Here is a 24,308-nt window from a genome sequence, read left to right as displayed (position 1 = left end):
GGCTCATCAACTGTAACCATGTACCACATTAAGGCAAGATGTGAGTGATAGAAGTAACTGGGTGGTGGTGGAGAAGAGACTATATCAGAACTCTGCATGCTCTGCTCAGTTTTCTGTAAGCCCAAAACCGCTCTAAAAAGTGAAGCCTATTACTTTTACAAATAGTTCCTTAATATGGGTTCTATTTGCAGTTGATGAAAGAAAGCCATCTTCCGGTTCACTGACCCACACAAGGAGACCAGGCTCTAGATGCTGAGTGTCTGAATTGGGCTCTTCCAAAGGAATAAGAATTCGTGCCAACCATCAAAATCACATTCCTTCTCCCCTACAGAGAAACAGATGTGCCCTCCAAGTCAAAACACAAGAGGTTACATTTGAGGATTGATCAAGAATGGGAACTTTCCCCTTTAAAAACCATAACCCAAAGTTTAGGAAACAGGTTAAATAGATGTTTGGTTCACAGCATGGAACAGATTCTTTGAGAGATAAAGAGGTTGAAGAAAAGAATGCATGAGACAGGAGAGGAAGGAGGAGGTGGAGGAGGAAGCAGAGGAAGAAGAAATGGTGGGAGGGGAGGGGAAAGGGAAGCAGGTGAGAGGGAGGGAGGAGGAGGAGTAGACGTGGGGAAACATACCTGCTGGGCCTCCGATAATGGACAGAGACCAGGTCTGTGAGGGGCTTTCTCCAGACACACCAGGTCTGCACAGAAATAAGCACCCTGCACCAATGAGGTGTAGTTAGCAATGCAGGTCATTTTTATTAGTTATAAATAAAGTACAAAAAATCCACCAAAAGTGAATCTAAGCATTTACACGATTCCTAATGTCTCCGCCTTTTCATTGATGCACTATTGCTTTAATATTCATAATAAATATTCTTCTAGCTTTCTGCTATAAAATAGTCTATGTAGCAAAATGTTGCACAGCACAACAGAACAGAACAGCAGGAGGATTACAAAAAAGGACAATCAACGCTGAAGATAATCCTTTCACTTACCAGGGGCAACCAAATTACCCCCTGGAGGGCCCAGTGAGGCTAGCTCCACAGCTGAGAAATGAGCTGCAGCCAAGGCCAGGGGTAGGGCTGGGGGAGAGGAAGGCTGCAGTGAGGAGTGGGGGGCACAGGCCAGCCAGGGCAAAGGGCCCCTTCCCACTCTGACCCTGCAGAGCAGCGTAAGGCATGTCCGTCCAGGAGCCTTGCCAAGAGGGCAGTGTCTGCCAGGCCCAGCAGTGGTGGTCTGCGCCCGGTGGGGGACTCCACAGGCCCTCTCCAAGGAAAGCAGGAGAACAAGGCTCCAGGCGGAGGCAGAAAGGGAAGCTGGCAGGCAGCAGGCAGGAAGCCCAGGGAACGAGACCCATAGTCCAGCCGGAGCAAAGCTGGGGCTTAGGGACCATGCACGGCCCAGACACTTCTCCAAGCCTGGCCAGGCAGTGTGGCGAATTGGGCATCCACTTCCTCCCCCATCAGCACCATCCCAGGGGGCCTCACGTGGAGGGTGGGCTGCTCCATTAGGCAAAGGCAGTGATGTCAAGAGGCAAGATGGGCTGGAAAGGAGGGGAAGGAGGAGAGGAGGGAAGAGGCAGGCATGCGGGAGGCACAGGAGTGGATCTCCCACTCCGGGCCAGGCTTCTTCTGGGGGCACGGACCTCCTCGCTCCGTTAGCTCAAAGGCATCTCAGCTCACAGCTGTGCCAGGCTCTGAGGCCACCTCTTCCCCAAACCCTCCCCTACACTCCTCCTGGGGCAGTGAGACTGGAGCCCACCCCCATCCACAGCAGCGCCCCTGCCCACAGCCCCCTGGACCAATGGCAGAGAGTAAAGGGGAGATACTAGGGAGGAGGAACCATGAGTCTAAAATCTGCACCCCAATCTGTTGTCAAGGGTGATGCCTCAACAATAAAGCCTCCAAGAGATGCTGGGATGGGGTGCCAATTCTAAACACCATAGTTTGGGGTTCACCCCATCCCCGTAACTAACAAGACATGGATTTCAGCTCACTTTCTAAGTGACCGCCCAGCCTTGTGAAAGCACATGCCCCGTATCCAGTGTCTTGTCTCCCCGTCACTCCAGGACGCTGCATATAAAAGGACCGAAACCCTCTGGGTATCTCCTTTGAGCAAATCCACTGGATACATTCTCTGTCTGCTCTGTTCCTCTCCTCTTCTTTCCTTCTTTCCTTTCTTCTCTCCTGAGAGGGTGACTTAACACAGCATGGGAGTCTCCCACCGGATCCGTGTTATTCTCTCTGGATCCCAGGGACCCTGGAGACCCTCCTGCTCACCTCCAGCCCTCCCACCCCCAAACCCAGAAAACTGAGACACAGAGAGGCCAAGGGATTTGTTCAAGGTCACAGAGAAGGTTACAATAGAGCTGGTCTGAAAACCCAAGCCTCCTGATCTCCAGGCCAGGGTTCATTCTAATAAACCAGGCTCCTGCTGGCCATGTCCAAAGGGAACATTCTGGAACCAGAGGGATTTGTAGCCCAGGTGGAGAGACTGACCTCCAGTGCCCCCAGAGCTACCTCAGAAGAGGGAGGCAGGGTGAGCTGAGGCGTGGGAAGGGCAAGGGAAGAAGGGAAGACAGGCTAGTGATGAGGAGTCAGGGGGACAAGGGTAGCAAGTGAAAGGATTATCCCAGTCTGCTGACAAGTGCAAATTATATTAATATATGTGCTAAATACAGTCACTATATTGGAGTTTTTCACTAGATCACAGCATACAGAATCAAAGGTTTGCATTTCATATGGAATGTATCCAAAGAGGCCAGCACCACAGTAGGACAGCTTGCAATCACACACCCTGATATTTGGACGAAATAAAGTTCGCGGAATTTTATTTAAAATTTTTTTTGTATTCGTAGTTGTTTGTCATCGTACCAATGCATGCAAAGCATTCCACTCCCAGAAACAACGGCAAAATGAGGTAATAGGAGTAATAAAAAAAATTAGTATCCTTTCTAAATAAATAAATTATAATTAAAAATGCAAAACAACTATAAAAATAATTAAATAAGAACCCACGATATCTACAAGTTAGTCATAAATTATGATTGTTAAATATAAGGCATTTAAACTCACAAAACCCTGTAAACTAGCAACGTGCCATGTTTTTTGTTTTTTGTTTTTCATTTTTGTTTTTCTATCAGCTGAAATCGCTCTAGCATTTGCTCTACGCGCGCGCAGGAGATGAAACACGAGGGTGGGGGGCGACCTGACAGACGTTGCTACAGCCCCACTCAGGGAGTGTGTGTCCCGCCGGCCGGCGGAGGGCGGGGGGCGGTTTGGGGGATTTCTTCAGGAAAAAAAAATCTGGTGCTTTTTCTTCACCATTGAAAAAACTGTGCTTGTTCATTAGGCGTAAAGGGTTAAGAATACTTGCACGGAGGCTGGGAACATGTGCAGAAGAGGAGCTAGTGTCCCATCACAGGTGGTAGGGGAGGGCTGCAGGGCCCAAGGGGGTCCCGGCAAGTGGAGGAGCCCCATGGCCCATCCTCTGTCCGCACAGGCCAGGCTGTGGTGTTGGTTTCGAGATGGGTGTCCTCGGTGGACCCACTGCGGCCAGGGCTGCCCTGTGGCCAGGAGGCCCAACTTGATCCTGGGGCAGCTCTTGCCCCAGAAGGCACTCATGCGTCTCAGTCAAGAAAGGGTCTGAGTCCCTTGAGTTGAGCAGAAGGAGGAGGACAGGAGGTCTCCTCCTGGAGGTGGTGGGTGTGAGATGCTGATGCCTGAGCCTGCCTCTTCTCCACTTTTCCTGGCTCCTGGACCAAGGGGGACGGGGCCTCGAGGGAGGAGAAGCACAGACACCCTGTCCTCCCTTGTTGGCCAGACAGCTGCCCCGATAAAGGAGCTCAGTGGTGCCTGGGACCCTGTCACCTCCTGTGCCCACCTGCGGGGTAAGAGGGCCCCAAAGAGATGAGGGGACAGAAGCTTTAGGCTCTATCCCCAAAGCTAGTGCTGACCTTTCCCCTCCAGGTGATCCCCACCCACCCCAGGCAATGCCTAAAGTTAGCCTGGGGCACTCGGGAGCCTGCAGACAACTGGGAGGGGGAGGAGACTACATCCCACTCTCAGCCTCTGAAACAGACATCGGTGCCCACAGCAAGTCATTTCAACAGCTCAGTTAGCGCACAGCTCTAATGACTTGAATGATGTATTAATGTCAGGGAGGATCAGAGAATGTGAGTGTTGGAAGGAAATTTAGCAAGCATCTAATCCAACCTCCTCGTGTGGCAGCAGAGAAAACTGAGGCCCAGAGAGAGGAAGGTCGGTTTCTAGCACTACCCACTTTGTCAGTGAAGAGCCAAGAAGGAACCAGGACTCCAGCTCTCACTCCATCTGGCCTCCCCACTGACTCCCTCTACCTACTGGCCTTTCAAACTGGCCTTAGAGAGAATAAGAGCCCAAGACTATGAGGGGAGTGACCTTCCCTAGACCACCCTGGCTACCTGGGGGTCAAAGCAGGGTGGGGAGAATTCCCAGCTTCCAGGGGGAACTAGTAACTAGCTTTCCCCCAGATTCTGCCTCGGAAGTACTTTCCACTTTGTCAGGGTCTCCACCTTTAGCCCTAGAGACACTGTTCACACACTGGAATCAGTGAAGAGGACAAGGTCATGCTCATTGCCATTAACCCAGAATCAGACTATTAACCATTTTTGCACTATTCTTTGTGTCTTAGCTCCTCAGCTACAGTGTAAGCTCCCAGAGGAGCTCATCATCTTCTTTGCTATCGCCTGTCCCAACACCTGCACTGGCAGGCGCTCAGGAAAGATGGCATAGCCTGCGGAACATCCTTGTGCAACCTCCCACCAGAAGCCACCTCCCCCACTCTGCCTGTAGGTGTCCAGAGTAGCCATCCCTCCACCTGACAGTTCCCATTGTGCTAGAAGGTTCCACCTCAAGCCAAAATCTGCCTTCCAGTCATTTTTACCCATTGGTCCTGGTTTTACCCTTTGTAGCAGCAATGCAGACTCAATTTCCTTAACCTTATGGAATTCCTTCATATATGTGATAAATATCCTGGACCCCCTAGTCTTCTCTTATTGATATGAGGGCGTTGAGACTTGGGTGGGGGGCAGGCCTTTGGGGGCAGTGCAAATGAGGGGTAGGAGGAGGGGAGGGGTAAAGGAAGAGGGCAGAAGCCCAGCTGAGCTGGGGGTTTCCTCTTATAGATAAAGAAAGTTGGGTTGGGATTGGTGGATTTGGTGGAATTTGGTAGATTTTCCTATCTCCAGCCCTCTGTTCTCCCATGTCTCTGCTCTCCTTGAGATTCAGAAAAACTGCAGGGTGGTGCAGAAAGACACACAATATGATGTCACCTGGAACTGCAGGTCTGCCTCTCCTACCGCCCCCATCCCTACACCCCGAGGAGGTTCCCAAGAGAGAGCGCCAATGTGTGGGCAGATAGTATGGATCCTCACAACAGCTAGGTGAGGTAGAGGAGTGGAAATGGAGATGCACTGTTGTTTTCCCCACTCTAAGGAGAAGGAAACTGAGGCACAGAGAAAGAAAGGGGCTTGTCCAACGTTATCAAAGAGTCAGAGAAATAGCCAGAGGCTAGGGACACAGTGCCTCCCAAACCCAGCCAGCAGGGTCTCAGCCCAGGGCCTTCTCCAAGGGTCTCCATCAAGATTTGAGCCATCCCTAAGGAAGGTCAAAGTTCTCCTCAAGGTCCACAGTATTTGGCCTCAGCCCTTGAGTGCTAGCTGAGAGCACTTTGGCCAGGACCAAGTATCCATCACCTATGCTATCTTAGCTTCGTCATCTGGTTAATTTTTTGCATAGGGAGGCAGTGGCCAAATTGCCTCTTTGTGACAGGGCATACGCAGGCTGAAAGGAAGAAGTTGGCCTGGTAAGGGGTATCCTGGCTCTGAGGAACCTGGTGGCTACTTTAGTTGAAGGCTGGCCCCTCCCTGGTTCAGTGTGGAACTGGGGAGATGGCTGGAGCTCAGTGGATGGGCTCTGGAGCTGGGGATCCCTCCTTCAAGACAGAATTCTTCTCTTACCTACTCTGCCTTCCCAGCCCCGGCTGAGCCCCTCAAAGGCCCATCTAAGACCCCCATCTGCTCCTTCTCCAGTCCTACCCATTCCCAGATGCCCCCTTCCATGCTCCATGCATTGTAAACATGAGAAAAAGCAAAGGGAAAAACCAAAACGGAAAACAAAACAAGGGCACCCCCATCCCCCTCCCTGCTTCCCAACCTGGGTGAAAAAAATTATCCTTTTTTCATCGTAAACAGGATTTGGCTTTTTTTTCATTTCTGATTCCTTTTCCCATTTCTCTCTTAAAGATGGGAAGATTTGGGCTGTCGTTGGTTGCTTCGGTCAGGCACCAACACAAGAAACTCAATGAGAAATATTTGGTGCAAATTCGGTAATAGCGACATGTCCACCACAAGATGACTAGAGCACCACACACAACATTTTTCTTAAGCTAACATGCTCTGGCTGCCATCCACAGAAATAGCTAGAGACCCCTACATGGTTTCTACGTGGTCGAGAGGTATATATACAATCCTTCAAAGGGCAGGATTGAGGGGCCGGTCTATCAGCTAGGACCTTCAGGATCGCGTCTAGATTCTCAGCAGCATGGGCCCCCCCTTCCCACCCCTGCTCTGGGCACGGCCAGCTCCCTCCCTCCCGCGCAGCGAGGCAGATGGGGACAGTCACCATTCTGGATGGGTGGGTCCTCCCCCACCCTTCCTTTCCCTCGGACACAGATACCACCAACTCTTCTTTCCACAAAATGTGCTTGCAGGCTTTTCCTCTACGTCAAATGGCTCAGAAGGCAAAGTTTGGCTGCAAGGGCTATGGCCGTGGGGGGACCTGGTGAAGGAAAATGGGGCATCCACTGGCTAATTCCTTCCTCAGCTGTCAGCTCCCAGTTGTGTCTCAATGTCCACCCGGCAGATGGGGCATTTCTTGCTCATGGCGAGCCACTGGTCCACGCAGAGTTGGTGAAAAAGGTGCATACAGGGTAGGCGCCTGGAAGAGAGGGGGAGAGTCAGAGGAATGGCTGAGGGGAAGAACCCCAAGGCTGTGCCAGGAGTTGAGGGATAATGGCTACTCAAGGGACCAGGAGACTCAAACCCAGGGCTACTGGGGGACAGGCCAAAGAGGGTCATGGGAGCTCTGCCATGGAGTGAGGCTGTGGCTGGGATGGGAAATCACGACAGGAAGGAGAACACCCAAATTCTCCTTCTGCATGCAGCCTTTCAGTGTAGCCTGAAACAAAGCCATGGCTTTGTCTTAGACCCATCCTGGCCGAATATCAGGTTGTTCTCTGAAACTTAGCATCTATAAGTCCATACCCATAGGCACCACACATCTCAAATGTTCCACACCCCATCATCCTAGAACAACCATGAAACACACTTGGTGCACGCGTGCATGCGCGCATACACACACACACACACACACACACACACAACATACACACTCACTCGCTCACACTCGCACACACAAGCAAGCTCCACCCGACATACAGCACATGACTGATCACCAATACCCACGAGGAAAAGGAGATGGAATCCAAGAGGTTCGCCTCCTACCTCACATCTTCTCCATCCTCCAGCATAGACAGACAAATTGTGCATTTCTCGTCAGTGTCTGACTCCTCCCCCTCTTCCTTCTTGCCCTTGCCATTCTGGGGTCTTCTCTGGGAGAAACAAAGAAGGAGCATGTTACCTAGAGCAGAGTCACCTGGTGGTCCTGGCCCTTGCAGGCTCTTCCCCCACCTTCCTCCTCCAGTGAGGCAGTCTCTTTTTAAGCTCCTAAGTTATACCCAGACTTCTATGCTCTTCCCAGGCCTTTCTCCCTGCTTAATCTCCAACCCTCCTCCTTGCTGCAGAATATAGAGGGTTAAAGCCAAATGAACTTTATTATTGTTGTTCCAGACAATTCATGTCCCAGGCATAAACTTTACACTGCCCTAGGAGCATAGAGTTTGGAAAGGAATTGGATACCAATGAATCAATCCTTTGCAAAATGTTGGCTGTGCATAAACAGCTTCACCTTTTCTGCTTTCCCTTATCCTGTTTACTCTTCCTTACACCCTTTCCAGCCTAGATCCCTGTCTCCAGCCTTCTCCTCCACTTTCAGGTCCAGCATGCTTCATTCATCCATCCATCCATGCATTCATTCAATTTTCCTTCCTTCCTCCCTCCTTGACTCCTTTCCCCCTCCTTGCCTTCCTTCCTTCCTCCCTCTCTCCCTTTCTTCCTTCCTTTATTCCTTCTACTTACAAATGTCTATTGTGAGGAGCTGAAGATGGGCTCTGGCTTAACCACAATGAGTATGTTCCTGCTCTAAGATTCTCAATGCTTGTCAAGCTTTTAATTCTTAGATTTTTAAATTTTTATTTATTTGTCATCATACCAGACTATATTTTTAGAGTTTTAATTTACATAAAAATTGAACAGAAAATATAGTGTGTTCCCACTTCCCTCTGCCTCTCAACATATGCAGTTTGCCCTATTATTTGCATCTCGCCTTAGTGTGATGCATTTGTTGCAACTGATGAACCAATAGTGATACACTACTATTAACTGAAGTCTTCTGGTTTACATTAGGGTTTACTCTTTGTGTTAAACAGCCTTTTGTGTTTTGACAAATGCATATTGTCATGTGTCCACCATTTGTATTACACACAAAATAGTGTCACTGCCTTAAAAATAGGTGATTCCCCTGTGAATCACCTATTCATTCTTTCCTCCCTCTCCTGAGGCCCCTGGCAATAACTGATCTTTTTATTGTCTTTAGTTTTGCCTTTTCTGGAATGATATGTAGTTGGAATCATACAGTATGCAGCCTTTTTATGCTGGCTTCTTCCACTTTGTAATATGCACTTCCAGTCCTTCATGTCTTTTTATGGCTTAATAGTTCATTTCTTGTTATCATGAAATAATATTCCATTGTATGAATGAACCATAGTTTGTCCATTAATTTATTGAGGGACATCTTAGTTGCTTTTAAATTTTTTAATTTAATCTAAAAATTTTTAAACTTAGATTCCTGGCAACAATTCTGGAGAATCTACATCTGTAGGGTTAGGGTAGAGCCTGTGAATATGTGGCTTTAAAAGCTCCACAGATGATCTTGATGCTCAATGAGAATTAGAAATGCTGCTCTAGCCGAAACCGGTTTGGCTCAGTGGATAGAGCGTCAGCCTGCGGACTGAAAGGTCCCAGGTTCGATTCCGGTCAAGGGCATGTACCTGGGTTGTGGGCACATCCCCAGTAGGAGATGTGCAGGAGGCAGCTGATCGATGTTTCTCTCTCATCGATGTTTCTAACTCTCTATCTCTCTCCCTTCCTCTCTGTAAAAAAATCAATAAAATATATTTTAAAAAAAAGAAAGAAAAAGAAATGCTGCTCTGAAGCCTTAGTTGCCCATTTGTCTACACGTGAGACTGGAGTTGGGATTCTTTTCTAAGGCAAGTCTTAGCCTTCTGTGTAGGCACTCCCCTTGCTCACCCCACTCAGATACTAACATTCATTTCCCTGCACACCTTCCTAATATACCAACTCACAAGTCCACATGCACACACATACCCAGCCTCCTCCCTTTTTAATGAGAGGCCACCATATCCTCTCCTAGTTACACCTGACAGAGGCAAAGGAGAAAACCTGGGAAAGTATTGCTGCTTCAGAGCATTTAATCAGAGCAAAGGCTTCTAGATTTTGGACTGTGCCCCTCTGTGGACAACCAGGCCAAAGTCAACCTATATCCTCCCCACCCTCACCCCTACTATACATGCTGGCCTGCTGGCTGACTCACCTTCTTGTACTTGTGGGGGAAGGTGAACCTCTCAATAGTGTTCTGTACAGCTCCTCGAGTCACATTTCCCAACCTGTCCTCAAGCTGCAGCAGCTCCTGCAAAGAGAAAAATGTGGACGTGTGCACTCATGTGCAAAGGCACATGTACACATGTGATGAGAAGGAGAGGCACTGACAGACGTTAGCAGGAAGCATTCACACAGCCATGCAGAAGAACTTGTCTGAAAGAACAAAATATCTTTACTTGCTCTCATTTTCTTTCTCTTCCTCTCAACCCCAAGGCTCCTCCTGCCCCACTGACTCCCTACCCACCAGAAGGGGGAAAGGAGAGAGGACATGATAAAAGGCAGTGATGAATGACAATAGCTTCTCCACCAACCCCACTGGAGCCAAGCTGGCCAGAGGATTCCCAGACCGAGGGGCAGGCGTACCTCATAGCTCTCCCGCACAGCAGAGATGTGTCTGCTGGGGTTCAGTCCCTGGAGAGCAAGGAAGTGAAGCTGAGGGTAAGGGTAGTTTCGGATTTCATGGACAACCTGTTGGGGAGAAAATGCCTCAGATAGGATTCAAGCCTTCATGATCCCAGTGCCCGACTCCTCCTCCCATAACCACCAATCTGCATACCCTGAGAAACTGTGGGCAGAAGTGTCCTTTTTCCTGCTCCTGGTCTCCCTCACCCCTGCAAGAACCAAGCCTATGCTGGGCCAGCCCCAGAACGAATAGCAAAATCAATAGGTAACACCTGGCCTGATGGGGCATTTATTTCATGCCAGGTACTGTTCTAAGCCCTTCGGATAGTTAACTAATTTAATGATCTCATAGGATTTGTAATGAGGAGGCAATTCCATCCCCGTTTTACTGATAGGGTAAATGAGACTCAGGCACATTTAGTAAGTGGCCCAACTTATGCAACCAAGGGGCAGAACCACCATTTCAAACCCAGGCAGTTGTGGGGAAGTGGGGGCAGAGTCAATTCCCTCCCCCTTGACTGCACATTGTCTGACCCAGGTGGGGAAAGTGAGGGCACAACATTTAAGAGGGCACTGTGATCGAGACAAATAATATTTTACTGCAACATTTTTAAAAAAATCAAAATTAATATAAAATATCTGTAATGAACAAAATGTCAAATTTTTCAATACAGAGAGGATCTGCCCCTGTACTTGTTTGGTGCTGCCTCACTCGCCTGGCCCTGACCCAGTGTGAGTCAGAGGGTCGGGTGTCCCGCATACTAGTAGCTCCTCGTCTTAGTCACTGCATGGCCCTGGCCTGCTACCTAACCTCTCTATGCCTCAGTTTGCTAATCTGTAAAATAGGGATATTACCTCTTCTTGTGGAGTTATCGAGAGGCTTAAATAATCCATTTAAATTGCGTAGAACAGTGCCTGGTATGCAGTAAGTGCTCAATAAGTGTTCACTTTTATTCTCAGTAAATGGTGCTTTATAACAGGAACCATAGGACCTCAGGGCTGAAAGACTGCTGGGATTACTGGCCCACGCCCCTCATTTTACAGATAAGGAGACTGAGGTGCTGAGTGCTTAAAGGCAGAGGCAAGTACTGGCAGGCTGGAATTGTGCTTCGGGGCAGCAACGTGAAGAAGCTGCTTGGGAATAAGAAGATTTTCAGTCTTTTGCTACATTATTATTGTTGTTGTTAGTTTAATGAAACATCTTCACCTTCATTCCGTGCAGCTCGCAATGCCCCCAAACGGAACCTGATCCTTTGCGGACTCAGCACCCTGCAGTGAAGAGAAGCCCAGCCCCTGCAGGAAGCTGGCTGCATCAGCAACCAGGCCACCCCTTGGGTCTCTTATGTTCCTCACACCAGTCCTGTGAGATGGGCCAGGCAGGTGTCTTCACCCCATTTCATCCCATTTCACAGATAAGTGAACTAACACCCAGGCAGGCACTGACGCTGAGAAATGAACTAAGCGCAGACATACAGGGTCCAGAGCCCACCCTGCTTGCTCTTAGCCCTGAGCCTTTCCCCACACCTGCAACTACCCGCTTCCACCCTCCATTGCCCACCCAGTCCTTTCAGCAGTACGAGCTTCTACAGGTGCTCTCAAGTCAGAGAGGGAGTAAGAGTTGGGAGGGGAGGGGAGCAGTTGGCCTGCCTGGGAGCGAGACACACAGAGGAACAGGGCACAGGGAGTAGGACACAAGGGAGCTGCAGGCCTCAGCCCGCCATGTCCCCCAACAGGCAACAGGAGTCTGTCCCTCACTCACCATCTGCGTGGAGGAGGAGTTTCTGGGAAAGTGGTGCATTCGAGGCGTCGCTAGGTAATGCTGATAGTGCTGAAGGATGGGCCGCACCTGGAACTGAGCAGGGCTCAAGCTGGCGTCCACACTGAGATCCCTGCGGGGACACGGCCACAGTGAGCCACGGGGGGGTGGGGGGTTACTCAGCCATGGGGTTACAGAAGGGACCTCAGACATCAAGCCCATGGTGAAGAACCAGAGTCACAAACAGCCAGGGCTGCAAGAAGCTGGAGCTCAGTCACTGGTCCCCTCTCTTTACAGACGGAAATGAGACTCAGAGAAGTAAGAGCTCTGCAAGGTCTGAAGGGACTAGAACAGTCAAGACCTCATATAAACTTTTGAAAAGAGTGCACCTAAGCACCCTTCCAGGACACAGCCCGCCCCCAGAGAGAAATGCTAAAAGAAAAATCCAGATAGAGCTGGTCAAGGATGCGGAGCAAAGACAAGGTCCAAATATAGTGGAGGGGGTGGAGGCCATACTTCAACCGCTTGGAGCAAACAAGAGAAGAGGACCTCAGCTTCTGTGAGTCGGGACCTGTTACCCTGGACCCCACCCCCACCCACTCCTAAAAGTATAGAAAAATTTATTTTACTAAAAAATTGATCCATTAATGCAACTGAAAAGGAACCAGGGCTCCTTGGGGAAGTGGCTAGTTTCAGGTCTGGAGCATAAAATGTGCCTAATGAGACTGAGTGAAACATTTTATCGTAACTGAAAACACTCTCTGGGGTCATGTCAAAACCATCCAGAAGAGGTGGACACTGGCCAGAGTTTGGACAATTTGCATGTCAATGAGCATAAATGCAATAGATTGAAACACATCAGACAGGTACAAATCCACAAGGTGAACTGACCCTAAAGAAGACTGGTCCCTTTGAAGAATGCTAAGGAACCAACTCTGCATTTTGAAAACTAGTAAATAAAGTGGTGGGGGGTGGGGTGGGAGTGGGGGGCGGACAACCATTTATCTTGTCTTTCTTCTATTAACTGTACTTCAGGGTAACCAAGTAGTTGATGAAGGGAAATTTCTCATAAAATTTTTCTGGCTAATAAATGAGTAAAGAATGATTGAACCCCTTTTTATATATCCTAAAGAAATAAAGGATCGTCAATGGCTACTAACATCTCAGAAGGAGAGACGACCAGCTTCTGCTGGAAAAAACACCACCTTTAAAGTATTTTTGCCAAAAAGTAAGAGCTGCACCAAAATCTGCTCAAACCTTGACCTGTGGGGAAATAGGACACCGAGGAACATTGTAAGCGATACCACCAGAGTGTGACCAGCAGAATCCAGATCAAGGGAACTACAGAAAAAAATACCTGATTTCTGCTTCCAGCCATGATACATGTATAATGTATATATTCCTAGATTTTCTATATATATTAGCCCGGATCCATGAAACAACTCCTGATAAATAAATCCTTTGGGAAATAAGTTAAACTCTTTGTTTTCCCCTTAAATATGTGGGGTGACATTGATCATATAGATTTTAGCTGTAGATTTCTATCATATCAGATCTGTACATTGCACTGTATGCCCGCCATCCAAAGTCAAATCTTCTTCCATCACCCTTCACCCCTCAAAAGTTAAATTCTTAGAGCCAGTCAGAAACAAACTGAGAAATTTAGTAGTCCAGCCCTTGTTTCTTTCTTTCCTTTTCTTTTAAACTTCTGAGGATATTATTCCATTGATTTTTTTTTTCCGAGAGAGTGGAGGGGAAGGAGTTTGGGGAGAGAAAGAGAGAGAGAGAAAGAAACATTGATGTGTGAGAGACATATCGATTAGTTGTCTCCTGCATGAGCCCCAACTGGGGCCAGTGATTGAGCATGCAACTGAGATATGTGCCCTTGACCAGGAATCAAACCCGAAACTCTTCAGTCGGCAGGCCAGCGCTCTGACCACTGAGCGACCAGCCAGGGCTGGCCCCTGTTTCTTCAGACCTATCGTTGGGCTGAAAATTGGCCTTTCCCATGTTCCTTGGCTAGCCACTTAGCGTCACCAGGGTTTCTGACCCTTGCCCGAGCTTATCCCCTGACCTGCATCGGTGAGGGAGTTCCACAGGGCACCCTCATGTGGCTGAAACTCTGACTCTTTGCAGTCTCAGGGGACCCAGCCTAGTCAAAGCAGCGAAGACACATCCAGAGAATTCTGCGAAAGCAAAGTCGCAAGGAACTCGGAGCAGAGTTGCTCCAAATCCAAAAATGCTGAGTGGAGAAGCACCTCGGCCTTCGGGTGAGAGGGATGATCTGCCCGGGTTGGGCCTGGACAGGCTCTGGGATTCCCTCTTCTCATCTCATCAGAAAATGCCTTCCTAACCCCAGGATCCCTGAACAGCGGCTGCTGCTCGGACCCCAAAAGAGCCTGGGTCGGGACTTCGGCCCAGGAGACGTCAGCCCTTGGAGAAGCGGTGCCTGCCGCCTTCCCTGCTGTTGCCACTGGCCTGTGAGAACACGGCTGAGTTTTGAAAGGGGTCATAGAAACACCCCAAAGCCTGAGCCACCGGGTTGCTCAGAACGGTGCCCTGGAGATTTCCATGGACATTGTCTCAAAGCACCAGCTTTATCAGCTGCGTCTAAACATCAGCCTCAACTTTGTCTTCCGCTATCAGTGGCCTTGGAGCGTGGAGCAGTCTGGTTGCCCCACTGAACCTTATGTCCTTTGCACGGAGCTTGCTCAGAAAGTGTGAGCCGGGAGGGTGCTGAGGCAGAGCTGCCTGCAGCAGGATAGGAGGAGGCTCTTGTCCTCGCCCACCCTCCTTCTCAGGTCCAGGTGCCTGGATGTCTCCGCTGGGCAGGGCCAGGGGCGGGTGGTAGAGCCGGGTGCTGTCTGCACCGGGGGCCAGAGTTGGAACCACAGAGCCAGGATTAAGTCATAGAGGGAACATGATAAGGATGGAGATGCTGGAGTGGTGGCTCGAGGTCAAGGTCAGGCTACCAGGCCACAGCCAGAAAGGGAGCGTGCATCCTGGTTGAGAGAAGCTGCTTGAGTAGAACTAAAATATCCTCAAGGAAGAGGAAAAGGCCGGAGCTAGACAAGGACAGGTGAGGTGTCTTAATTCCTGAAATAATTTAGGGCAGAATTCAGTGGTTTCTGATGCTTCTCTAACGGAAAAGGGGGTGGGGAGGGGTTGCAGACACATTCTCCCCACCTCCCCTCCAGGGCTCCTCGTGGAGGTAGGAGTAGCCCTCCTAGAATTCATTTCCTGCCATTTCATTTCCAGACCGCGCTTCTCCTGGCAGGAGAGGCCTCCCTGGAAAAGAGGGGCAGGATGCCATCAGCACGATCACAAAAGGGCCTCTGTCACTCACAGGAAGCTGGCCCTTGTGGAGCAGAGCTAATTACAAGGGAGGAGAAAGGGTCGCCTCCTCCTCTGGAAAGCGCTTCCTACTTGGGAAGTAGGGACTGAACAAGGAGAAAGGGCCCAGGCATGGGCTCAGGTGGGCTCAGGACAGGGCCTCCCAGCTGCCCCTGCTGGGGCACGGACTAGCCTCTGGGCCTCAGTCTTTATGCTTCCCCAGACCAGCAGGGGTCAGGAATGCAGAGGGATTGAAAGGAGGGAGGAAGGGAGGTGATTTGCTAAATAATCAAAGTGGCCAAGGGCAGTGCCCAGCTGCTCCTCCCGACTTCTCTCCACGACTCTCACCTGTGTCACCTGTCCAGTCCCACTCACCACGCAGGACCCCCTGTGTTTGCTCGGATCACTCAGGGTGTGCAAGGGCTCTGGGTGCCCATGTGGGCCGGATTGAAATAGATTGGGTTGACGGGATGCTGAGGGACAGAATTCAATCCAAACTGCAATTAAATCTCCCTGGTTTGAATCTGCTAATTAGAAAAGGCTGCGCTGAAGTCGGCCGTCTGCAATCTGCCTTTACGGGGAGTGTTCAATTTGACAGAATGTACCTGAGAACCAGCAGGGGCCGGGGACAGCAGAGCAGACTGAAACAACCATTTCCTGTCTTGGGAGCACCATTGGCCGTCAATCAAGCAGCGCTATCCTTTGGAATCACTCCTCGGTGCCCAGGCCTAGGTTGCTCCCAGAGCAGCCCTGGACTGAGCCAGTCTGCTTGACTGACTGGCTGAGAAATGACACCACTGCACATCTTTTTGTTTAGTCTATCCTTCCCGTTGAGGTTTTTCTGTTATTTTGTATATATGTTTCTACATTCTTTAAAAAGAAGCTTTTTGCCTCAAAGTAAGAATAGCACAAAAAATTCCTTCACCCAGATTCCCCAAGTGGTAACAGTTTACTATTTTACTCTCTCTCTCTCTCCCTCCCTTCCTACCCCCACCCCCACCCCAACACACACATATACTTCTCTATGAAATTTTTTTCTGATCTAATTTAAAAATAAGTTTCAGGCATGATGCCCTTTACCTCTAACTACTTTAGGGAACTGCATGAGTTTTTCAAGTGTTTGGGAGTTCAGATCCAACCTGAGTTTAGATCAGCCCTCTCCTGAGCTAGAACAGAGAGTTTGGTGGGACCCAGGGTCCAAAACCAAGCAACACTACATCCCAGGGCAACAAAGACCTCCGTCCCATGTGCAGGAGATGACAGGAAGCCTTCACAGTGGCCCAGCACCTACACCACCTCAACCCCTCTCCCCAGGTTCTCCCCGAAGTCCTTGCCTCCAATCTGGCTGGCTGTCTCCTTGCTGGCATGCCCTGGGTCTTCTCTGTGGGCTCCTTGAGGTTCACCCTCTCCAGGAAGCCTTCCCTGACTCTTCTTTCTGCCCTCCTCCCAAGCACCACTGCTTCCTAGCCCTCATTGAGCTTAGCAAATGTTTTGTATCTCTGCCCCCACCTCCCCTGCAGGAGCAGGAGCCCTGAGCCTCATCTGGGAACATGGGCACCCAACCACATCCGAGTTAACTGTCAGTTAACCTGGTGAGGACCATTTGGTCCTGAGGGTGGCTGGGGACAGGGCCACAGTCTGGGGCGTGAGGACCAGGCCTCCTGCACTACTCAAGGGAAGGAAACAGAAACTCCATGGGTTGGGCAAGACCATTCACCCTCCATCCCTCTCCCAGGGACCGGAAAGACTCACCAGTCAGTGCCCTCAGCCAAATACCTGGGCTGAGGTGTCTGGAGTTGGTGGCCAAAGTCGAAGCTGGGGTAGAGTCGGTGGGGGTGGACAGACACGCGCTCCTGACTCCGCCTGCACCAGAAGGGAAGGAGGCCCATGGCGTCAGGGCTGCCCAGGCCAGCCCAGCTCCCAGCAGCTCTGAGCAGTCCCAGCCAGCCTACAGAGCAGGAGCTCGGCCCCTCGGCCCAAACTCTGAGGAAGCGTCCCAGCTGGACAGCAGCCAGGAACTCAGACATTCCTGTTCTGTCGGGCTGCCCACTGTACTGAGGCCTCTTCCTGGGTTTGTCTGCTGCAGGTCACCTGCCTCTCCCAGCTCCCTGTCTCTTCTGCTCCCTCTCCTACTTTCGTTGTCCTTGGTGGGCTGTCTTCAGGACACTAAGATCTGCCTCCTGCAGGCGTTCCCACCTCTGTGCACCCTCTGTTCCCCCCATGTTCTTCTCCCCTTGACCCTTCTTCACACTCTTCCCAGCTTTGACAGCCCAGGTCACAGCCACCTCCTACAGGAAGGCCCCCCTGAATAACCCAGTCATGGTGACCCCTCCTCCCTCTGACCCCATACAGCACTCACTCCTTCAGTTAGGGATGCTTATGGCCTTAGAGATCATCTAGCCAAGAGGTTATCAAAGTGTGCTGCAGCGCCCCTGGGAATCCTCTATAGGGGTTAGGAGCTCAAAACTATGTTCCTGATCCTTCTATGAGGTTATTTCCTTTTTCATTCTCTCACAAATGAGCACTGGAGATTTCTAGTAACTGTGTGACATGTGATTTGCAACAGAAGCCAGCGTGAGAACACAGTTGTCTCCTATTAAGCCAGGCTTTGAAGAGATTTGCAAATATGTTCTAAAAAAGAAAAGGGGTCAATCTTCTTACCGCATTAATATATAACTAGTTTTCAAAAATGTATTATTGGTGTTAACATATAATGAGTTTGTGGTTATTTTTAAATGAATTAATAAGTATTTTTTAAATTTCTGTTTTAATTTCTAATAAGTATCAATAGTCCTAACCATAAACACAGAAGCTTGAGGACCACTGAGCTAATCCAACTCTTTCTCATGACAGTTGAGGCTCGTGAGGGAAACGATTTGCCCAGGATTCCCCGGCGCCTTCAGACCTTTAGGCTAGAGATGTGTGACTTTACTCTCCATCTGGTTTATAGCCGGTCTCTTCAACAGACCAGGGGCTCTTTGAAGGCAAGGCCGAACCAGCATGTCCTTTGGTTATTCCTTAGGGATCTTGGGTCTTAGACCAGGTGACCAGGAAGCTAGTGGGGACATGGAGGGTGCCCAGTCAAATCTCCCACAAGGTGCAAACTCCCACTGTAGGCATCAGTGACCACCAGCTGCCCAGCTCCCGTCCCTTACCTGGGCAATGTGACAGGGATGCACACTGGCTACCGAGGGAGCCCTGTGGAGTCCAGGCAGCTTCCCCTGCCTGAATGAATCCCTCTCGTCTAACTGAGCAAAAGCGGCCTTGGCACAGACCCACTTAGGGGCTGCGTAGTGACTGCCCTGGGTCCCACCCCAGCCCCACCGGCCACCAGGAAGCACCCACCTGGGGTGCGAGACGAGCCTGCGGTGCTGGGCTTCCAGGAGCTGCTGCTGCAGGAGGTATTGCTGGTGCAGGGCCTGAGGTAGGAAGGAGGGACCTGTGACATCCTGGAACTGGAGGGTGGGCAGCGGGGTCAGGGACTGGTGCAGGGCGCCGCTGTGCTGGTGGGCCGGGGCCATGTGGGCGCTGAGGCCCGGCTGTGACTGCACGGGGTGGGCCAGGGGGAAGTCGGGCGCAAGCTGCTGCGGCTGCAGGGGGCCCAGGTGGAAGTGGCGGCAGGAGGTAGCGTGCGGATGCTGAGACCTTTGAAAGGGGGCACCTGGAGAGGCAAGGACAGAGAGAAGACCCCGTGAGGACCAGCGCTGCGTCCCTCCCCCGCAGACGCCGCCATCACCCGGGGCACCTCCTGCAGCTGCTGAAACTCCGGACCTTCATGAGGACACAGCCAGGTCATTGCTTTTATGTCCATTTGGTCATCTTTAATATGCCAAGGAAAGGCCCGTGCCTTACATGTTGGAGGAGAGAGGGATGCTTTCTTTAATGAATAGATAAGCATCCTTTAAAAAATTAACACACTTGTAAAAGGGGTTTTGAGGTCCCTGAGGCAGATTGGCTTTCTTGAATTAGACTCCTCCCTTGCAACCTCTGACCTCACCACCTTTTCTAATAGATGCCACATAGAGAACACTGCGTCTGGCCTAGCCAAGCTCTGAGCTCCCTGAAGCCTTGGCTGGCCAGGACCCAGCCCATGGGAACCCTCATTTCCAGAGAGAAGACAACCAGAAGGTGTTTTCCATGCAGTTTTAAGAGAAAAACTAACCACCCCAATATAATTAAGCAATATGTTCTAATATTATAATTTATTTAAAAGCAACCATTTCTAGGAATAAGCTGGGCTCAGGCAACATCTATCCAGGCCTCCGTTACTTTGCTAAATAAAATTAAGCTCGATGACAAGCAGGCCTTACAAACTCCCCAGGAGCAAAGCTGTCGCTCCCACCACTGCAGTCAGGAAGGTTTGCGGAGGCTTCCTGCTAAACACGGCAGGTGCAGCTCCTCCCCAAACCCCGCGGAAATGAGAGCAAAGGGGCAAAGAGCAGACGAACAGACAAGGACAGAGGGAACAGGAGAGGTGACAGGAGCAGGCAACAGGTGTCAGCAGATTTTTGGAAGCTGGAAAGCAGATGGGGAGTTAGCAGAGATGAGAAACCAGAAACCAAGTTCTAACCAAAGGGATGGTCAGCAAGAAGCGGGGGCAGGATCTTGGCACGCGTGCTGGAAGGTCAGGAATTGGAGGCGGTGGCTACTGTGGAAGGCAGGAGAGAGGGTGGAGCTGAGAACGGGATGACTAGTCATATGAAAGCAGTCTGGGGCTCTCAGCCTGTCACTCTGTGGGGAAGCTGCGCCAGAGAGGCTCCAATAGAGGAGGGCAGGGCAAGGCACAGGCTCAAACTGGAGGGTTAGGCGAACGCCTATGAACGGATCTTTGGAAACCCTGCCTCTTCTGCCACTGGGTTCTGAGAGCTGTCACCTAGGGCCCCTCCCTTGCACCCTCCAGAGCCTTCGACTAGAAACTGGTCCCAGAAAAAGCTTTGGAGATGCCTCTGGTTGGGAGCACTCCAATAAAATGGCTGGGTCCCCAACTGGCCACTCTATAATGAAGCCGGGAGACACTCATTCAGGGACCCCCGTCTCTCCTCAGCCCTGTGTCACGTGGGGTCTGCAAAAGTAGCAGATAATCGCTGTTCTATTTGGTCTCCAAGCCCAGAGGAGTGAAGTCCTAAGGGTGGGATCTCTGGCCCATGACAAGCCAATGATCAGTGACGTCTGAACAACACTCACATCCCCAAATGCCCCTTCAATAGACACCTACAATTTTTCCCATTAGAGTTACTCCTTTGGGTTAAAAAATAATCTGCAGATGTCCCCGATTATACTAGTACTAACCATTTATATTTCCCCAGGGCTCAAATGCCATCGATTGCAAGGTTCACCAGGAGCCAAGTGACATTTTTAGGGAGTGGGGAGAAGGAAGGGTCTCCCAGAAACAGATACACAAAGCACGAAAGTAACACATCAAGTGTAAGACCCAAATCCATTTCAGCGCCATGAAGAAAAACACATGCATCTTAGAATTCAGGAAGTGGATGGTGAACCTCCCCCTCAGCGCTGGCTGGGAGCAGCACCTTCAGGCCGGGGGCCTGAGGGAGGTGGGGCAGGCTGGGGAGGTCCAGGTCAAGCCTCGTGCAGCTGGGGCAGGGAAACCCACAGGACGAGCCTCACCTGATGCCCACCTAGCACACGGGACGTTAAGAGGTGCTCCACCAGTGCCCGGGCGCTGGTGGTTGGTTCGTGACTCATGGGCAGGGAGCCTAGCAGACTGACAGCTGGAGGGTGAGGGGTCAGGGGTGGGAAGAAACCACAGGGCTTCGCTGCAGGGAAGGAAAGGGAGGAGCAGAGGCTCGGGCCCAGGCCTTGGGCAGGTGGTGGAGATGACAGAGACGAGGTCCCGAGTCTCTGGAAGGTTCGCTGACAGAGGGGAGATTTGAGTCTAGGTCTTCCTTAAAGGCCAACTGTCAATGGGAGGGAGAGGGCAGAGCCAGGGAACTAGGGCGTTTAATGAAGCAAGGGGACCTCCCAAGGAGGAGGGCGGTGCAGGACACCCAGAAGACACACAGGCCCATCTGGGGTTTCCTCTGGCCTGGGGATGAGGGGAATGGAGTCAAGGGGTGCAGAGGAGCCCCAAGGGGGCCTGGGCAGGAGCCGAGAGGAGCCAGGCTAAGAAGTCAGAATGTCAGAGACGGTGGCCCAGGCAGAGCCATGAGGCTTAACTGAGGCCTCTCCAGAGCAGAGAGCCTCCTCAGCAGCGGGAATATTCTGGCTGTCTTCTCATCTGAACCAGTGCGGTCACCCCCAAGTAAAGGGGCTTCCTTCTCAAGACTCCAGGGCTGAGAGCAACCACCTCTGAGCACTCGGGTGAAGAGAAAAGGGAAGAACAGGACGCACTGTGGGGCAAGGAAAAGGGTGGGTGCCTCCAGCAAAAGGCCGGCCCAGAGTCTCTATGGCAGGTCAACCAGGGCCAAATCGCCGCCCTCCTCCAAGGGATGTGGGACCCTGGGAGAGGAGGGTGGGAACCAAACCCTCGGTCTTCAGGGAAGCCAGTCTGGCGTGTCCCATCCTCCCCAGGCCGGTTCTCAGGGTGTCAGGTTCCCCGTGGTCACTCAGCTCACTGACCCAGCATCACTCTCCCTCACAGGTGGAGGCAGAGCAGGCCTTGGGAAGGGGAGAGGGGCTGGGTGGAAAGCAACGGCCCCAGGATGGTGTGGGAGGGAGGATGGTGGGGGGCAGCTAGCTGGCAGGGACCTGGGACCGAAGGTGCAGGCTTGTCACTGCTAAGCACTTCCTCGAAGCGAGGGCTGGAGGCAGATGTTGCTCCTTTCTGAACTCCAGCTCCCAAGTTTCGAAGAAAACCAGCCTTTTGAAAAGCAAATATCTGCCCACAAGCGGCGTTCAGAGGCAGGCAGAGTGGCCTATGTGAGGGCTCTGCCTCAAGGTCAAGGGGCCCCCCTCACCGTCAGCCCTGGACGGGACATCTCACTCTCCAGGCCCCGTTTTCTAGGCATGGGACCCACATTGATGGCACCGGGTCATACACGCACTAACATTGCTCTGCTGCCTGGGGCCACGAACACCTTCAGGCCAGGCCCCTCATCTTCCCGGGAAGGTGTTTGTGAACTGAATGCTAGGACAGCCCCCGGCTCCCACAGCTGGGCAGCCCGGACCCAGATCTCCTGCCTGTTGAATTCACTTTTCCTTTCGCCTCTCCCAGACCCCAGGGCCTCGCCTGCCTCCAGGCCCATAATGGCCATTCTCTGCCCCCTGGTCCTGCTACCCTACCTCACTGGACAGTTGCATCCAGTCCAACCTTGACTCCCCAGGACAGATCTTAACTCGGGTGTAATCTCCCAGTCAGATAGACTGCCCTCTCCGCTGGACTGGTGGCGTTTGCCTGTGATATTTGGCATTTTATTTGTGGACACATTTTATCTCCAATAATAAGAGGTTAAGGGGGTGCTTTCAGGAGATGTCCTTTGTTCTTAGAGGGGCTTAGGAATCTTCCCAGAGGGGAGGGAGGGGGACATGAGAGAATGGAAGAGGGGAGAAGGAAAAGGGGGGCGGGGGGAGGAAAATGGGCAGGAAGGAAAGAAAAGGAAGAAAGACCTCCATTATCTTTAAAATGTTAAGTATCAGATTATTAGCTCCTCCGGAAATATGGTTCTTCATGGGATCATCAAATATTCCAGCCGAACAAGGCTCAGAGATCGTGCAGCCTTCACTCTACGATGAGGACCCGGGGGCTGGGAAAGGTAGGTGGCTTGCCCAGTGCTCTCAGGTCGTTATGCCTGAGTTGGGGCTGGAGTTCAGGCCCCCTAGGTCCCAGTGCTCTCCCCTCCCCTGCCATTTCAGGCCTCCCTTCCTCCAAGCACCCAGACCCTCATAGGCCCACACCATGTACACGTGGTACTCTCAAAGAGAAGTCCTCCTGCCCAGAAACGGCATGCCAAGGCCCTGGTGGTCCCACCCGCCTCCTCGTTCCCCTCCCAAGCACCCCCAGGAGGAAGCTCATTCCTGCAGAAAGAAGTTACCATGAACTGGCAAGAGACCAGCTGCTGCGGCCCATGGGGAAGGGGTTGGATCTCTTCTGTGGGAGATGCCAAGGAATGGCCGTGGTGAGGAAGAACGCATAGGCTCGGCCCGCTCCACCTTGGCCAGTGGCCCCAGGTTCCCTCCCAGGTCAAGCCCCAGTTTTATGGAGGAGGCCAAGGTGTTTCTAGCCCATTGGGTGTTTCTGTTGCAAGGCAATCCTATGGGGCCCCTAGAAGTCCTCACGCAAAAGGCTGTGTTTAGGCCCTATATTTCCCAGGGTTTAACTGATGAGAGAGGATGGAAGAAACTTCTGGGGTCCTGGCCCCAATTCCCAGCACCTCGAATTAACACGGACATGGTGAGCTGCACTCTGGTGATGGAGACCAGGCTTGTTAGAGGACTCAGTGTCTGATATGAGAACGGGTGTGCTCAGGGAAGAGGAGGCTCCAGTCAGGTAATAGCTGCAGGCAAAGGGATTCAGCTCATTTTGGTAGATTTGGATCAACGTAACGAAGACATTTCTTAGAATGTCACTGTGTTCCCCAAAGTTCTTTATCACTGGGGATGCCCATGCAAGGCCAACTAACTTCCCAGCAGAGGAGTGTGGCTGGGCTCCAACACCTCCAGGTCCCCTTCTAAGCTCACCATGAAATGATACAGATTCACTGCAACAGCCACCTTCTGCCTGATCATGGTTAGGCCAAACTGGTCTATGAAGGCACAGAAACGCTGGCCTGGGTGATGGAGGAAGGAGGAAGGAGCAAGGTAGCAATGAGAGAGCAAGCCCGAGTACTCAGGGCCCATGTCTGGAGGCCTGAGCACAGGTGCAAGGAGGAGATCCAAACCACAGGCAGGTGTCTGGAGGCAGACTCCCTGCTCCACTCAGTGTGGCCCCAGGAGCTTCCTCTGTCCGCTGCACTAACACAGCTCAGAATTCCGTTTCCTGCATCTCCTGAGCCTCCCAGGGGCCCACGCTGCCAGCCTGGGAC

At 51.4% G+C, this 24,308-nt stretch overlaps 1 protein-coding gene across 1 annotated transcript; it reads right to left on the bottom strand.

Moving 5' to 3' along the window:
- Window positions 1-732: 732 nt before the first annotated feature.
- On the bottom strand, window positions 733-24,012 carry RNF165 (ring finger protein 165). Its single transcript, XM_006759948.2, has 8 exons — window positions 23,907-24,012; window positions 18,676-18,991; window positions 17,083-17,193; window positions 12,001-12,130; window positions 10,203-10,307; window positions 9,772-9,867; window positions 7,545-7,651; window positions 733-6,978 (listed from the first exon to the last, which is right to left on the bottom strand). The coding sequence occupies exons 1-8, from the start codon at window positions 24,010-24,012 to the stop codon at window positions 6,861-6,863; spliced, it is 1,089 nt and encodes a 362-aa protein (XP_006760011.2). The 3' UTR covers window positions 733-6,860.
- Window positions 24,013-24,308: the final 296 nt, after the last annotated feature.

Source organism: Myotis davidii, unplaced genomic scaffold, assembly GCF_000327345.1.
Source record: "Myotis davidii unplaced genomic scaffold, ASM32734v1 scaffold815, whole genome shotgun sequence".
NCBI lineage: Eukaryota > Metazoa > Chordata > Mammalia > Chiroptera > Vespertilionidae > Myotis > Myotis davidii.
Note: the sequence above shows the minus strand (reverse complement) of the source record. Positions and strands in the feature narration are given on the sequence as shown.

Bases quoted from the DNA above. Each gene is read 5' to 3' on its own strand.
- RNF165 (XM_006759948.2), bottom strand. From the start codon at position 24,012: ATGATCAGGCAGAAGGTGGCTGTTGCAGTGAATCTGTATCATTTCATG. The intron at 12,131-17,082 runs GTGAGTCTTTCC...GTGTCCCCGCAG, and splicing joins TTGGCTGAGGGCACTGACTG to GGATCTCAGTGTGGACGCCA. The intron at 9,868-10,202 runs GTACGCCTGCCC...TTCTCTTTGCAG, and splicing joins CTGTGCGGGAGAGCTATGAG to GAGCTGCTGCAGCTTGAGGA.